This window comes from Oryctolagus cuniculus, chromosome 11 (genome assembly GCF_964237555.1).
Source record: "Oryctolagus cuniculus chromosome 11, mOryCun1.1, whole genome shotgun sequence".
Classification (NCBI taxonomy): Eukaryota; Metazoa; Chordata; class Mammalia; order Lagomorpha; family Leporidae; genus Oryctolagus; species Oryctolagus cuniculus.
In genome coordinates, this window is record NC_091442.1 from 44,363,272 (window position 1) to 44,379,893 (window position 16,622).

Consider the following 16,622-nt stretch of genomic DNA (forward strand, 5'->3'; position numbering starts at 1 on the left):
GCACTGGCCATCTTTTTTATATTTTTAAGATGTTTTATTTGTTTATTTAATTGAAAGGCAGAGTGATAGGTATGGAGATGAGTGGGACCTTCCATCCACTGGTTCACTCCCCAAATGTCTACAACAGCCAGGCTGAAGGAAGCCAAGAGACAGGAGCTCCATCTGGGTCTCCCACATGAGCAGCAGGGACTTAGGTACTTGACTCATCATTTTCTGCCTCAACTGTGCATTAGCAGGAAGCCAGATCAGAAGCAAAGGAGCCCAGGCTCTCTGATATAAGATTCAAGTGTCCAGAGCAGTGGCTTGACCCACTGCACCCCAGTACAAGTGTCTTAACTAACAACTTCACTGCTAGGCCAAACACCTGCCCCAATTATTTAACAAAGCCTTAATTAAACACTTAATGTGTCCAAAGCCAGATACCACTGGAGATGCTACAGGAATCCAGACACAGTCCTGTGCTCCTGGAATGACAGTCTATGGAAGGAGAAAGTTGTATACAAGGAAAGCAAAGTGCAATGCATGCTCTCCCGCAGGCTTGTCATGCAAGAGCTGTGACTATATGGCAGGGGTTGGGGGAGTCGGAGTGCTACTAAGGAAGGGAGAATGGGAGATTATCAGAGCAGGTAGAGAGGGATGAGGGGGCTTTTTCCAAGCCAAAAGAACAGATTGTGGAATACCAAGGTGCGGAAAGGCTTGATAGATGAGGGGCCCAGGGGCATCTCCTGTGGCTGGGGGTGAGGGGTGGGGAGTGGGGAGGAGTGAAGATAAGTGGCAGAAGTGAAAGAATGAAGGCTGTTCCAGAGAGAGAGGTGCCATCACCTGAGAACTGCCTGAGAAAACATTGGAAGCAGAGGCTGCTGGCGGCAAGACCAGCTAAGAGGTTTTTGCACAAGAGAGAAAATAAGGCGACTTGGGTAGAGGCAGTTGTATCAGTTAGCTATTGCTACCAGGATGCTGTGTAACAAAAAGAAACAAGGGAAAAAAAAAAAAAACCCAAACTCAGTTGCGTGCGTCCGTTTGCATATTTTTTTCCGTCTATGCACCTGTGGATTAACAAGTGTTTAGCGATCTCAGTTCGGCTGCAAGCTTCAGATGAGTCTGTTCTATGTATCTGTCACCCACTTTGGAAAAGGGGCTTCCTGAGGCGCCTTCATTCCATCCACGCGGAGGCAGATACAGTTCAGGCTTGTGTTTGTTTCAGATCCATTAATCTCCCATTGGCCAATGCGTTATCACTGAGCCAAGTCCGCAGGTAGTCAGAAGGCCAGCTACGAGGCTACGGGAAGTATGTAGGCATATGCTTTCCCCTACATGAAAGAAAGGCAGGGAGACCACCATTCCCTCTGCCTCTGCAGTAGCAGTAAAGCTAGACAGTGAAAGGACAAGCCAGCGACTGCAGAAAAAGAAGGAGCAAGACCCAGCAATTGCTGTAACATAAGCCCCTAAGTGTCTGTTGATAAGGTGAATTGGAAGAGACAAGGACCTAGTCATCCCCAATTCTGCCGGCCATTGTGAGAAGTTTCCATTTTATTCTGAGTGCTGTTGAGGATTTTGTCAAGGTAACTCACTTTAAATTTTAAGGCTACGTTGGATTCAGTTTGGCAGTGAATTAGGAGGCAGCAAGAGTGGAACAGAGGAGACACGTCTTGAAGCTGGTGACAACCGAGAAGGTGGTGGAGTGTGCATTTATGACAGGTTGAGTCTGATTTGCTTAAGGGCCACCCAAGTGAAGATGTCAGGTGGGCAGTGGAGTAAATGGGCCTGACGTTCAGAGGGGAGGTCTTGGCTGCAGGTGTGAGCTCGGGAGGCAGCCCCACTAAAACGGTGGCCAAAGCCCCAGCTTGTGAAGGAAGTTGATTCAGACAGAGCAGAGAACAGTGCCAGAGCCGTATCCTGGTGTTGGGTGATGTGGAGCCAGGGGAGCAGTTCAAGGGCTGAGCAGTGGAGAGCATCAGGCCCTGTCCCAGGTTCTTCCACCACTAGCACAGTCACCCAACTATCACCTTCTCAAACGCCCAGCTCCAGCTGAACTCAGGCCTCTACAACAACGAGAGGCTGTAGTTCTACTGTAGTCTCTACTGTTCACTTCCTCATACCTCGACACTTGAAAGCAAGAAGTCCATCTCACTCAGCCATGCTCCCCACCCCCAACAGAGGGCTTCTGTGGAAGGAACCAGCGATCCAGTCACTGGATACAGCTCCACCTGCTAGAACCAATCCTCTCTCTCTTGAAAACCCCTGCTCCACACCCCCAGGGAGAGTGGACACTGGGTCCCACATGGGCTTGAGGAAAGTGAAAGTGTGTGGCTCCTCCTGACCCCTCCTCAATGCCACCACATTGGCAGTGTGAAATCAGCCATGATGGAAGTGTCTATGCCACGGCCGTTGGTCCAGCACCAATGCCATTGCCAGGGCCAGTCGCCACACTTCCCCCAAGGCCTGGATGGGTACCTTGGAGCTCGTTTGGTGACACCTTAATGAATGAGCATTCCCAAGGTGGTTCTGGGAGCTGCAGTAACACCACCCAGTCCCCTTAAGTCTTGACCTTGGCTTTCAAGGAGAGGTATTGGAGGAAGAACCACTCCTCAGATACTACCATGCAAGGGCTGACAAGGAAAGCTTACTCCATCTTGCTGTTTAGCTTCCCATAGTGTAGCTTCCCCCAGAAGTCAGTTGATTCTGAGACAAGGAATCGGGGTATGGAGTTTATTGGGAGGAGCAGGAAACTCCAGTATTGAGTGGGTGAGTCAGGAGGGAGGGCAGTCAACCGCAGGTATGGTGGAAACCTCATGCAAGGGGGAGCCCCAGGAGGGTTATGCAGCCCCAGGCTCCAAGTGCCCCATCCCCATCCGAGGAGCAAGAGAGCTGGGCTATTTTTTTTTAATTTTTTTTTATTTATTTATTTGAGAGGTAGAGTTACAGACAGAGAGGAAGAGAGAGAGAGGGAGAGAGAGAGAGAGGTCTTCCATCCACTGGTTCATTCCCCAAGTAGTCAAAATGGCTGGAGCTGGGCTGATCTGGGTCTCCCATATGACTACAGGGGCCCAAGCACTTGGGCCATCTTCTACTGCTTTCCCAGGCTATCAACAGGGAACTGGATTGGAAGTGGAGCAGCTGGGACTTGAACCAGCACCCCATAGGATGCTGGCACTGCAGGCAGCAGCTTAACCTACTACGCCACAGCACCAGCCATGGAAGCTGGGGTATTTATGCACCCACCTCGGAGAGCCAGTAGTGGAGAGCAATGTCTAGAGTTGGTCACTGCTTGGTGTTTCTGGGGTTCAGGGGAAAACCCTTGGGTCCCGTTACAAGTTCTGGCTGTTGGCAGTGAGCCGACACCAAAATGGTAACTGCATGGTGTGAGAGTGGACATGGAAGGTGCTTTGGTTTGAATGTGGATGGTGTTCATGTGTTGGAAACTTAATACCCAGATTCATATATTTGTGGTATTTGGAGGTGAGGCCTTTGGGAAGTGACTCAGCTTATATGAGATCATGAGGGTGGGACCCATGTGGGCACTAATGGCTTGTTAAGGAGAGGAAGAAAGACCTGAGCTAGTAATTCTGACTGGACCTCACCATGGGGTGCCTCCGCTGTGTTAGGATGCAGCAAGAAGGCCCTCACCCGAGGCCAGCCAGATGCCAGCTCCATGCTCTGGGGCATCCCAATATTTAGGACCAAGAGCCATCTGAGCTTCTGTAGAGTAACAGTAAATGACTAAGAGAGCATAGGGTACCAGTGAAATCTGCTACCATGGTCTCTGTGGTTCTTACACTTCATTCAGGACTCTTCCAAGAATGACAGGCAGAAAGAGCCCGGATGCCACATCTGAGGACTTCTGGCAAATATAAGGGGAGGACCCTGATTTTCTCCTCTGCCTGGCAGAGTGAAAAAAGCATCAGAAATTTAGAGACCAAAGCCTAATTCCAAAGGCAGATGACACTTTCATGGCTTCCTAGCCGTAAGTGCTTTAATCTCTCAGAGCCCCAGTGCCTCACCTTCAAATGTAAGCACAGAACCCACCCGACTTAATCTCGCGGTGTTGTCCCTAGAATTAAATGCACTTGGTGTTTGTGAACGCATTCTGCTCTCCTGTGAGCTTGTTCACTCTCTTAACCTCATTGATTTGTTCCAGAAGATTCCCACTTTGTGGTACTGTACAGTGTAACACCAGGGCTAGGAACATCCATTTGAAACCCACCCCCAAACAACTGTTGACACTGCCCCAGTAAGGAAACGCAAAGTGATGTGCAACAGGTGTTCCAAGTTAGGAGTAAAGTAGTGAAAATCCAGGGGGTTCTTATTTTTCATTAAAATAATTTGTTGGTCGAGTAGAGGTGACCTCAGACCATAGAAAGATTTTATTTTCTTTAAGATTTACTTATTTATTTGAAAGAGAGAGAGAGATCTTCCATCCGCTAGTTTCATTCCCCAGATGGCCACAATGTCCAAGGTTGGCTGAAGCCAAAGCTAGGAGCCAGGAGCTTCATCCTGGTCTTCCAGGTGGGTGGCAGGAGCCAAGAACTTGGGCCATCATCTGCTGCTTTTCCCAGGCCGTTAGCAGGGAGTTGGATCAGAAGTGGACTCAAGACAGCACCCATATGGGATGCTGGCACTGCAGGTGTTGGCTTTACCCACTTGCCACAACACTGGCCCCATATAGAAAGATTTTAAACTGTACTATAAGAGGAATATGAATCTTGTAGGCTAGGGATGATGGATCCACACAAACAGTAGGATGAATTCAGTGAATACTTTTATAAAGAACGTGACTCCATGAATCTTGTATGAATGGGTCACCCTGTGTACATCCGTCCTAAGCAAAGCACATGTGTCGTGGGCTAAATCCCTGTAGACTCTGGAAGCAGCCAGCCTTGTTTCCTGTGCAAGGACTGCCAGGAGGGAATTTGAGAATGAAAATGCAAACTTTTAAAGGCAAGAAGCAAAAACTGCCTTAGCCATCAGGAGATGTGCCTGGGAAAAGTTTCTGCATTTGGTTCTGTGAAGGGCACAGGGGCAGGGAAACAGTTTAGCTCCACATTGTGTAGGGCTGGAGCTCAAAGGTTTTTGCCCAAGAGAATGTAGAGATGAGAAGAGGCGGGGCTGCTGCCTGGCTCGGAGTCCCCCAAAGCAACAGGTTCTGTTGCCCTGAAGGAAAGTTACTGGGGTGATGGAAGTGGTTTGTATCTTCACTGAGGTATCAGGAGAGTTATGTAAGTTACATAATAACTAGCACTTGTCAAAACTCATCTAATAGTAGCTGCGCTTAGGATCAGTGCATTTTACTGTTTGCAATTATGCTTCAATTATTTTAAATGTGGTGCCTTCTTCTAGAGATGAGCTTAAAGGCAGCTCCCAATATGGTCTATCTTTCCCCCTTGCCACCCAGCACACACCTGCAATGTACACATATGCGCCGAGCATCCCCAGCAGATGCTCACTTAAACACATGGGACCCTAGGAGCTGGGACGAGGAACCTTCAAGAGCCAGGCATCCACCCTCAAAGCATCTGATGAGCTGGGGAAACACAGGCAGGATGAGATCAGCACCGGATGGTTGGTTCTGAACTTGGAAGGGGCACACAGTCTTAGGGCCGGATGGATAGAGATGATAAGAAGGTGAGTTTCCCACTTGGCCAGGCAGAAGGTTCCAGAAGGGGGCCAGGGATGTGCTAAGATGGGAAGGGCAAAATGCCCCAGTATGGAAAGCTAGTGAGAGCCTGACTCCAGAGCGGAGAGCTAGGATGTGATGCCAGGTCCTGAGCAGAGTCCAAAACCACCTGCATTTCTTTGTTTGATAGTTAGCCTGTTTGAGGGGAGGAACCATTGTAGACCGCTTTTCCTTTTGTCTTCGCGCTCTGAAAGCAGTGCACACTAGTAGCCCAAAACCAGGAGCTTTCCAGATGTCCACACAGAAGGAATTGAACACACTGTGGCATTCTGCTAGAGCTATTGACATAATGAAATCTCAAAAGAATTTCCAGAAACTGTGCTGGGTGAAGGAGGCTCACATGAAAGAGTAGGTGCCGTATGTACACACATAGGGCCATTCATCTGAAGTTCTAGGACAGGCTGAACCAGCCCATGGGGGATAAATGGAGAGCAGTGGCTGCCTCTGGGTCTGGCATGGAGGCCACTGGAGCGCTCAGTGGGCGATTGAAGTGGTCTGTGTTGTGGTGGTTTGGGTTACCTGGATGCATGCATTTCTCAGAGCCCACCGAATGGTACAGTTATGATTCGTGAATGTCACCATATGGGAATTGCATCTAAAAATAAAAGAACCATGACCCACAGCTGAACTCTGCTTTAGTGAGATGCAGGCAGAGGTGTTGAGGTGGAAGAGTGCTGGTGGGGTCTGCAGCTTACTTTATAGTTTACTGGAAAGCAAGGTGGTGTGAGCCTTTCCACTTTGATGCTTAAAAACTTTTGTGATAACAGGTGCGTTAAAAAAAAGTTATGCATGTTCATAAAAAAGAAAGTGAGGAAAGGAAACAGGCGGTGTTGGGCAGATCACATTGCTTCTGGAACCAGCAAGGTTTACCTGGAGTGTCTCTGCTTCCAGCCTCTCTCTGACCAGTGCCCACTGCCCTGTAGAAAGTGACTTTCCTATAAACCACAGTCAGAATGACATTGCTGGGCCAGCATGGTGGCTCAGCCTTATGGGCACTGATTAGAATGCCAGCTGCTCTGTGTCCCTCCAGCTCCCTGCTAATGCACCTGGGAAAGCAGCAGAAGATGCCCCAAGTGTTTGGGCCCCTGCCACCCATGTGGGAGACCCGGATAGAGTCCCTGGCACCTGGGTTCAGCCTGTCACAACCCTGACTGTTGGCAGCCATTTGGGGAGTGAATGGGTGGGTGGAAAATCTGTCTCTCTAACTCTCCTTTTCAAATACATCAATCAGTCTTTAAAATGAAAAGGAATGGCGTTGCATGGGCATGCATTATTCATTCACCAGTTACATACCAAGCACATGCTGGGCAGAGGGTGAATTCAGGCTGTAATCTAGAAAGGCATTGCTCAAGGAGCTGCCTGTGATGGGTCCATAGAAGAAGAAATCAGAGACCTGGAGGAGCAGCCCCAGGTGGCTCAGAGTGGGAGAGAAAGTGTGACCCACATTTCATTAGAATTTTTTCCGGCCAGCACCGTGGCTCAATAGGCTAATCCTCTGCCTGCGGCACCGGTACCCTGGGTTCTAGTCCCGGTCGGGGCACTATATTCTGTCCTGGTTGCCCCTCTTCCTGTGGCCTGGGAAGGCAGTGGAGCATGGCCCAAGTCCTTGAGCCCTGCACCCGAACAGGAGACCAGGAGAAGCACCTGGCTCTTGGCTTCAGATCAGTGCGGTGCGCCGGCTGCAGCAGCCATTGTGGGATGAACCAACGGTAAAGAAAGACCTTTCTCTCTGTCTCTCTCTCTCTCACTGTCCACTCTGCCTGTCAAAAAAAAAATAATTTTTTTTCCACCCCAGACTCTGTTCAAGAGTTTAACATGGACCAATTTAGTTAATCCTCACATGGGGACTGTGTTCTCTGGATTTTTACACAGCAGAAAACTGAGGCGTGGGGAAAGTTACTTGTTCCTGATGATACTGCAATGGAGGGACCCCCCTGGGATTTGCCAGCCAGGTGGCTGAGTCTGAAGCCAGTGCCCTAAACCAGGTGTTGAGTTCTTAAGAAGTTTAATTATAAAAAGCAGACCATGGATGAGATGTGGCCTTAGGTCATAGCCTGCCAGCCTCTGGCCCGGACCATCCACAGTGACTGGAAGATGTTAGTGCTAAATCAAAAGGCAACTGCAGGGACCCTAATTCCTGACCATCTTGTCCAGGTGGAGGTGTGAGGGTCAAACAGCAGGAGATACACACAGCCGGCCCTCTGAATCCACCTGTTCCATCAACTGAGGACGGACACTATGCAGAGAAAAAGTTACGTCTGTGCTGAATATGTTTGGGCTTCTGTTTCTTGTTTGTATTTCCCTAAACAGTACTTTGACACAGTATTTACATTGTATTTGGTATTCTAAGGACTCTAGAGATGATGGTTTCAAGCATACAACAGCACTTACATGGATTAGAGGAGAGAACTGAGCATCCTACTCCGGGGGTCCTGGAACCAGTTCTCTGAGGGCACCCAGGGATAACCCAGGTCTCTAAGAAACAATGGAAAAACCAAAAGACACTCCCTCCCACCCCCACTCGGTGTATAACAAAAGAAGCCTGCAGACAAAAAAGTGAGAAATTACAAAACATTCCTACAAAAATTGCCTTTTGTCTTCAGAGCCATCTAGGATTGCATAGCAGACCCTGTGTGAATGTGGGAAGATCAAGTTCAGAAGCCTGGTTGGACTTGATTCATTTTGAAAATGGTTGGCCAGAGAAACTTCTCTGGCTTGGACCCTGGCTCACACTGGGCTCTTGGTTTCTTATGGGCAGGAAATCCATTTACTCCATGCCTGTGGCTGACAGGGATCCACCCTGGGGACTCAGAGCACAACAGGGCCAGGAGTGCACGGCCTCCATCCTGCAAGAGACCTGCAGTGTTGAAAATGAAGAGCTCAAGGGGCTGGCACTGTGTTATAGTGGGTAAAGCCGCTACCTGCAGTGCCAGCATCCCAGATGGGCGACGGTTCAAGTCCCAGCTGCTCCATTTACAATCCAGCTCTCTGCTATGGCCTGGGAAAGCAGTAGAAGATGGCCCAAGTCCTTGGGCCCCTGCCCATGTGGGCGACCTGGAAGAAGCTCCTGGCTCCTGGCTTCGGATAGGTGCAGCTCCAGTTGTTATGGCCAATTGGGGAGTGAACCAGCAGATGGAAGACCTCTCTCTCTCTCTCTCTCTCTGCCTCTCCTTCTCTCTCTATGTAACTCTGACTTTCAAATAAATAAATCTTAAAAAAGAAAAAGAAAGGCTGGCGCCGTGGCTCAATAGGCTAATCCTCCACCTTGCGGCGCCGGCACACCGGGTTCTAGTCCCGGTCAAGGCGCCGGATTCTGTCCCAGTTGCCCCTCTTCCAGGCCAGCTCTCTGCTATGGCCAGGGAGTGCAGTGGAGGATGGCCCAAGTGCTTGGGCCCTGCACCCTGTGGGAGACCAGGATAAGTACCTGGCTCCTGCCATCGGATCAGCGCGGTGTGCCGGCTGCAGCGGCGGCCATTGGAGGGTGAACCAACGGCAAAGGAAGACCTTTCTCTCTCTGTCTCTCTCTCACTGCCCACTCTGCCTGTCAAAAAAAAAAAAAAAAAGAAAGAAAGAAAAGAAAATGAAGAGCTTAAAAGGATTTCTGTGTCCAGGGCTGACCCAAGGACCACGTGACTGAGGCCATCCACAGCGGGCTCTTCTTCACTCTGCTTAGGGGCCCTGGGGCTCTGAGGGGCCTGTTGGCCACCATGTGGGCAGTGCAGGTCATTTCCATCATTGCTGGACAATGCTGTGCCACAGGAATTCCAAATATTGCTTCTGTCTATCTCTTCAAAGTTTGCCTACTAATCCTGTTGTATTTCTGTAAAAAAAAAATTAAAATAACCATTTACAAATATCAGAAAAGGGATTTCACTCTGTCCTGTTCTTCGCTTGGTCACTACAACTCCTCATCCATTTCTCCCCCATCAAATTAGGGAAAGGATTTTTTTAAAAGATTAATTTATTTGAAAGTCAGAGTTACAGAGAGGTAGAGACAGAGAGAGAGGTCTTCCTGTTGCTCCCCCATTCACGGAGGAACGACACTAAACCCTGCGTTGTTCTTTTGTCTGCTCGGCCCTTCCTGGGTTTGCTGCTGGTTCTTCCCGGGTTGGCTGCCGTCCACCTCCGTGGAAGGGCGGTTCCCCCTGCCACTTTCCCCACTTCCGCGGGGGAGCGGCACACCGCAGGCCGGCTCTCTCGGGGGCTGCTCAGAGGTTATTCGGATGTTCCCCTTAGATGTTCCTGGTGCATGTTGTCTGTCTCCTCCTTTATAGTCCTCTTCCACCAATCCCAACTCTGCTACCCACATGCCGAGTACGCTGCTCTCTTCCAATCAGGAGCAGGATCAGCTCCTGCAGGTTATTGGTCGAACTGGAGGCAGCTGTGTAGAAGTTGTTTACTCCTCTCCCAGTGCCATATTGTGGGAGAGCAGATGCATAGAATAAGTCTTAATTCCAGTAACTTAGTCTAGTCTGAGTTGCTCCCCACATCTTCCATTCTCTCATTCACTCCCCAGATGTCCACAAAAGCGGGAGCTGCACTGATCTGAAGCCAGGAGCCAGGAGCTTCTTCTGTGTCTCCCACACAGGTGCAGGGGCCCAAGGACTTGGGTCATCTTCTACTGCTTCCCCAGGCCATCACAGAGAGCTGAATCAGAAGTGGAGCAGCCAGGACTCGAAGCAGCACCCATATGGGATGCCGGCACTGCAGGCAGCGGCTTTACCAGCTACACTACAGCGCCGGCCCCAAGAATACATTTTAATGCAAAAGGAATACCAAGTGCATTCATATTTTCCAGTCCCCTGTGTCATGGCATTCACCCTAAATTGTGGGATGCATTTGAGTGAAAGCTCCCCGGAGATCAGGTTGACAAGGATGACAAGGATGTGTGTGGGCGATAGGTACCCATTCAAAATGGAATATTATTTCATCGTAAAAACAATGAAGTCCTGTCTTTTCCAGTGGTGTGGATGGAAGTAGAGGGCATTGCATTAAGTGAACTAAGCCAGGCACACAAATGAATGTTCTCATTTGCAGAAGCTAAGGCAAATAGTGTAGAAGGAAGAGTTTATGATCACTACAGGCTAGGAAGGGTAGAGGTGAGGGGCCAGCACTGTGTCGTAGCCAGTAAAGCCACTGCCTGCGGCACTGGCATCCCATATGGGCGCTGGTTCAAGTCCCAGCTGCTCCACTTCTGATCCACCTCCCTGCTATGGCCTGGGAAAGCAATAGAAAATGGTCCAAGTCCTTGGGCCCCTGAACCTGCATGGGAGACCTGGAAGACTCTCCTGGCACCTGGTTTTGGATCGGTGCAGTTCCAGCCAGTACAGCCAATTGGGGAGTGAACCAGCTGATGGAAGATCTCTCTCTCTCTCTGCCTTTCCTCTCTCTGTGTAACTCTGACTTTCAAATAAATTAATTAATTTTTAAAAAAGGTAGAAATTTGGGAACTGGAGATTGGACAGTGGGTACCAAAACGCAGCTACGTGGGAGGAATTGGTTCTAGCATTCTGTAGCACAGAGGGTGACTGTAGTCCACAACTGTTTATGATCTATTCCAAAATAACCAGAAGACAAGAATGCAAATGCTCCCAACACAGAGAAATGCTAATAGGGGTGAGGAGGGGCACATGGTAATGACCTCTTGATTATCACGCATTGTATATATGTATCACATTTTCTTACTGTAGCTCCTAAATATATACACACATATCAGTCTTTTTAAAAGAAAAATCATGTAACACATGATAGAGAATCCCAGTGGCCATGGGGCAGTCCAGCTGGGCCAGTGCTGTTGAAGTTAAGGATGGAATGGGACTGAGAGTGGACAGGACAAGGATACACCCTAGGTTCCTAGGAAAGCACAGATCCCTGGGGAAGCTGCAGGGCATGGCTGCCAGGCTATCCTTTGCCTCTCCATCCTAGAGCAGAGATTTGGAATCTATGCTACACAGAGTTGCTTGAGCGCCTTGCCTGTTCAGAAGCCTAATTCTGTTTAATCCTTTCTTGCAGATTCGACTGAACAGCAGGGGGCTAATCTACTCAGTGGGCCTGCTCCTGGCCTCTGTCTTTGTCACGGTAGGTTTGCAGATCCCCTCCCCCCAATTCTGGAATGTACACATTCTTTTCTCCCCACTGCGTTCTTTGGACACCAAATGGGCTTGGCCTCTCCGTGCCTGGAGACAGTGGCCCTCCAGATGTCTCGTCTCCAGGCTGTTTCTTGTAGAAGAGAATCCTAGCAACCCACTAGGATGCCTTCTGCCTTGGAGCCAGCCTCCTGCCGGGTCCCAGGCACAAACTGTTTTGTCAAGAACAAAGAGGAGATCCCAGTTGTTGTGCAAGATGAGTCCTAAGAGTAGGCTTCATTTACTTGATTGTTCCAAGTGACTCCATCCCCATAAATCCAGGGACTCAACCAATCCCTCAGAGGCTTGAATGCATTTCATGGATGGTGAACTTCTGTGCTGGCCCACTTTGTTGGCCATCACATTGATTTGTGTAATTTAATCTTCCTACCCAACAGACGTGTCTAAACAGACTCATACAGGTGCATGGAGGTCTCCATCAGCATTCAACTCTGCTGTTGAGTTGTCACATTCATACGTATTGAAACCCAACATGGTTCTCCTTGATTTTCAAGGAGACGATCATTGACATTGGCCTGACGTGTTGTTCACATACAGGGGATTCAGTCGGGCAGGCAGGAAGCAGGAGAGATCAGGCAGGGTGAGACTCAAATGTACAGATTTTACCAAAGCAAATACCACCTTACACAGAAGTGAAAATCTGTAGAACTCATTCTTTCACTGTTTGGGTTTGGAGCAGTGACACTCACCCAACAGTGTGCTCCATGCTTGGTACATATTTTTCTTCTTTGCTGTTCGTGCTACCCTCATGAGGCAGCCGCAAATATCAGCCCCGGCCTACCAGTGTACAGCGAAGGCTCAGAGAAGTCATGGGACTCACAATGAACAGAAACATAAGCTAATGACGTCAGTATGCACTCCTTGCATCATTGTTTGATTGACAGGAGACCAGGCTAACTGCTAGCTGAGCCGACCACATAGGGTTGCTGATGGAAGAGCAGTAGGTTTGGGGAGGAAAAGCGATTGCAAGAATCGTGAGTCTGCACTGCCTGTTGGAGTTCCAAGAGGAGAGGCCAAGAAAGGCATTGCCTAAGTACGAGTCCGGATTCCAGAGAAGTGTCCAGGCTAGAGTCGCCAGAATGCAGGTGGCTGTTTAGAGCTCTGCATTGGATGACGTCACCTAGGGAATCCTGTGTGGACAGAAAATAAAGAAGAGGCTCAACTTCTGAGTCTTCCAGCACTTGGGGGTGATGCTGGGGCAGATAACATTCCTGAAGAACCCAGCGAGCACCAGCTACATGGCTAGGGAGAAGCCCAGACGTGCATGGCATCCTGGAAGCCACGTGTCACAGCCGTTTCACCATGGAGGGAGCCATGGTTGCGTCCAGTGAGACGAGTGCTGAGCGCCTGACCGTTCTGCCAGGGTCAAGGGTCCTCAGTGCTCTTCAGCAGAGTGCTGTTTTTGTGAGTGATGGCAGAGGGTTGAGTGGAAAGAACCAACAGACAATAGAAGGGGAGATGGGAGGCCGCTATGTGCAGCTCTGTTCTCCGACTGAAAGCAACAGAAATCCAGAAAAGGTGTTTTCTTTTTTCAAGATAGACAGGAGAGAGAGTAGCATCCTCACATGCCAGTAGAATGATCCAAGGGCAGGCTGATGAGCGGCGTGGTGCAGATAAAAGAGAGTGAGTTGGTGGAAATATCCCCTGACATAGTGTGAGCTTTGGGATCCGGCTCATTCATGGACCTGGCCACGGGGAGTGGTGAGCAATGGTGTCACTGAATTGCAGACGGGTTACAGAGAGAGGGGGAGAGACAAAGGGAGAGAGATCTTCCATCTGCCGGTTCACTCCCCAAATGGCCAATATTGAAAGAAGTGGAGCAGCCAGGACTCGAATCAGCACCCATATGGGATGCCAGCGCTGCAGACAGTAGCTTAACCCACTGCATCACAGGGCCTGTGCCTGTATTCTATGATTTTAGGTCATTGAAATTCAGGTTAGAGCAGCCAGCTGTGGCTTGTGGGTGGGCACAAGGGGGCGTCTCAGGAGTGGGAGTGGGTGACTGGCTGAGGCAGGCAAGAGCACGAGGACTTGAGAGAAGAGGGGCAGTTCAGATCCTTCCTACGGGCCTTGAAGTCACTAATAAAGGTGGCAGGAGTCCAGCAGGTGAGCGATGGGGTGAGCAGGCTTGCATGGTTCACTGCTAACGGGGGACAGAGTGTGACAGCCAGAAACCTTGAGGTTCCCAGTGCATTGCTTTTAGGGGAAGAGAAAGAGACCCTGGTTTGGATGCAGCAGAGGGGTGGCCAGGGGGGGGGGGCCATCCCCTCGGCCCCAGGCGCAGCCACAGGAAGAGAGTACAGAGGCTTCGAGGAACAGCAGGGGGCGCATCCTCAGGTGAGAGCCAGGGTCTGTTAGGGGATGCGCAGGAGCCCTGAATGGATTGAGTCCTGCCCTTTCTCCTGCTTCCAGACAACCAGCACCTGCTTGAGACCCACCAGGGGCAGCTGTTGCCCTGGGCCACCCCAGGCCCCGCAGTCGCTGCAGCCGCCTCCCAACGCCCGCTGACCCCTTCTCGTGTGTTGCAGGTGTTCGGCGTCCACCTGAACAGGTGGCAGCTGGACAAGAAGCTGGGCTGCGGGTGCCTCTTCCTGTACGGCGTGTTCCTGTGCTTCTCCATCATGACGGAATTCAATGTCTTCACCTTTGTGAACTTGCCCATGTGTGGCGACCACTGACCGCTGGGCCACCCACAGAGGCTGTTCCTCCTTTTCTGTGCAATACGAGACCCGGCCACACCCCGAGTCACACAGGCCCCACAGGGCCGTGGCGTCCGTCTCCCAAGCTGTCCACAGGCCTCGGCTCTTGTCCGGGTGACCCAGACCCTCTCCGCCCACTCTTGGGCTCCCCTTGTCTCCCTGGGTCCTGCCTCCCACCCTCTTGCCCGCCCACCTCTTCCTGCCTCCTCCCTGCGAAGACATCCAACACCCACGTGAATTTTCCAGCTCCGTTTCTGAACCGTGACTGAGATTCTAGAAAAACAAAAAACAAAAAACCACAAAACTGGCTGCTAACTGGCCCGAGCCAGGCACAACTTCTTAACAATCCCTCCTCCTTTTTTTTTTTAAGTTATTTGCCGGAAGACGAACCTAATTTATGAGCTGAGACTGTTGAGGAAGTGGAGGAGGGGGGCTGTTGGTGCGCTGGTGATGGGGAATGCTTGGGATTGCATTCTGGGTAGATTGTGGGGTTACTGGCTGTGGGGGTCGTGTTGGGAGAGGGGGGAGGGTCCCGGAGGGTCCCCCCACCCCGGCTTCTTTTGCTTCCTGCCATCAAGAGCTCCTCTCCAGCTTCTTTCACTGGGCTCTGATGACTCAGTGACCTGAGGTTGCCCTGCAGGGCAGCCTTCTGGGATTGAGCCCCGGGAGTGGAGGAATGGGCTGAGTGAGGGAACAAAGGCGTGACCCTTTCTGCCCACGTCCCCCCATGGGGCCTTTCCCTAGAGAAGAACAATGCAAGGTGCCGGCAGAAGGAAGAAGACGGCTTCCACCTGTCCACTCTCGCCATCTCTCTCTCACTAGGTTCTCTCTAGTTTCTCAAGCAATAGTTCTAGCCTGCCTAAGGCCTCTGACAAGCTCCAGCCGTCCACCCGTGAGGTGCCAGGCAGCCAACGACAGAAGCTTCCCCAACGTGTGTTGTCCCTGAGATGTGCTCTTGTTGCTTGGCGTTCGGGGGGGACAGGGAGCAGGCCCCCAGGCCTGCCCTGCCTTCCGGGCCGGAGTTTCAGACACTGGTTTCTTGGAAAATGGAGAGAAGCGAATTTTTGCACAGATGTTGTCAACAAGTCCCAATTTGCCACTTGGTATCGAGTACACTGGACCCTGACCGCTGGCTCTTGGGAAAACGTCCTTTCTGCTCAGGCCCTGTGGCCACGCTGGCCTGGCCCCGCCCTCCCTTCCTGGAGGGATGGCCAGGGAAGGAGCAAACAGAACTGACACCTTTGGAACCACAGAATGTGTTCAGCGCAGACTTCCTGGAGGGCATAAGTTATTGTAAACGTTTATATTTTGTTTTTTGGATTTTTTTTTTGCCAACCACTGTTCAACAGCCCTGCTAGATTTTGTATGATGCTGAATTATTATGTAGATTAATTCCACCCAGTTGAGACACACCCATGCTTGGTACACTTGTATTTATTGAAAACTGTGGATTCTTGCCCCATGATGCCCCTTGCATTTACGTTAAGCACTGATCACTTATCATTCATGAGGTATGGTTCCCACCCTCCTTCCCGTCCCTTGTACACATTCTGGTATGAATTGTAAAAAATAACCTGCTCCACATGGGTCGGATGTTTGTGTCTGGGATGCGAAACCGAGGCCGGCATTTTAGCCGAGGGGGCACCTGCTCGGCCGAGGAACAGGAGAGAAATCACCGATTTGGGCTCTCAGAGCTAAGACACACTTACTGATTCTGTTGCACATTTTGCACTGGTTTATGGCGATTGTTTTCTCGGACGGATAGTGTAAAATAAACTTCTCTGTTCTGTATCCTTCCTGGAGCAGAGTGGGTTCCTCTCTCCACTGGAAATGTCCACTGGATGTGGGGAGAAGGCAAGGAAGGGTGCATGATGGTAGCCACCCTGTGGCCGGATGTTTGGGCTCTGGTGTTCTCGGTTGTTGGGGTGGGGGTAGAGGGGTGGAACGGCTGGTCTCTAGCTGGCAGATTGCCAGGATGAAGTGGCCAGTCCTGGCTCCCTCGAAATCCTGAAAGACCTTAAACCTGTCATCTGGTTGTTGTAGGGTGGTTGGCTGGTTTGTTTTCCCACTGAATTTGTGAAAATGTTACAGGTCTTTTGGATG

At 50.5% G+C, this 16,622-nt stretch overlaps 1 protein-coding gene across 2 annotated transcripts in view; it reads left to right on the forward strand.

Moving 5' to 3' along the window:
- SLC24A3 (solute carrier family 24 member 3) overlaps window positions 1-16,310 on the forward strand; it is a 524,378-nt gene extending 508,068 nt beyond the window's left edge. The window contains exons 16-17 of one of the 2 annotated variants that reach the window (XM_002710947.5): window positions 11,687-11,752; window positions 14,349-16,310. In XM_002710947.5, coding sequence (XP_002710993.3) covers window positions 11,687-11,752; window positions 14,349-14,498 — 216 coding nt within the window. In that variant the 3' untranslated portion in view covers window positions 14,499-16,310. Of the gene's footprint in view, window positions 1-7,828; window positions 7,856-11,686; window positions 11,753-14,348 lie in introns of those variants that run through there. The other variant, XM_051845347.2, reaches the window with a different exon arrangement.
- Window positions 16,311-16,622: the final 312 nt, after the last annotated feature.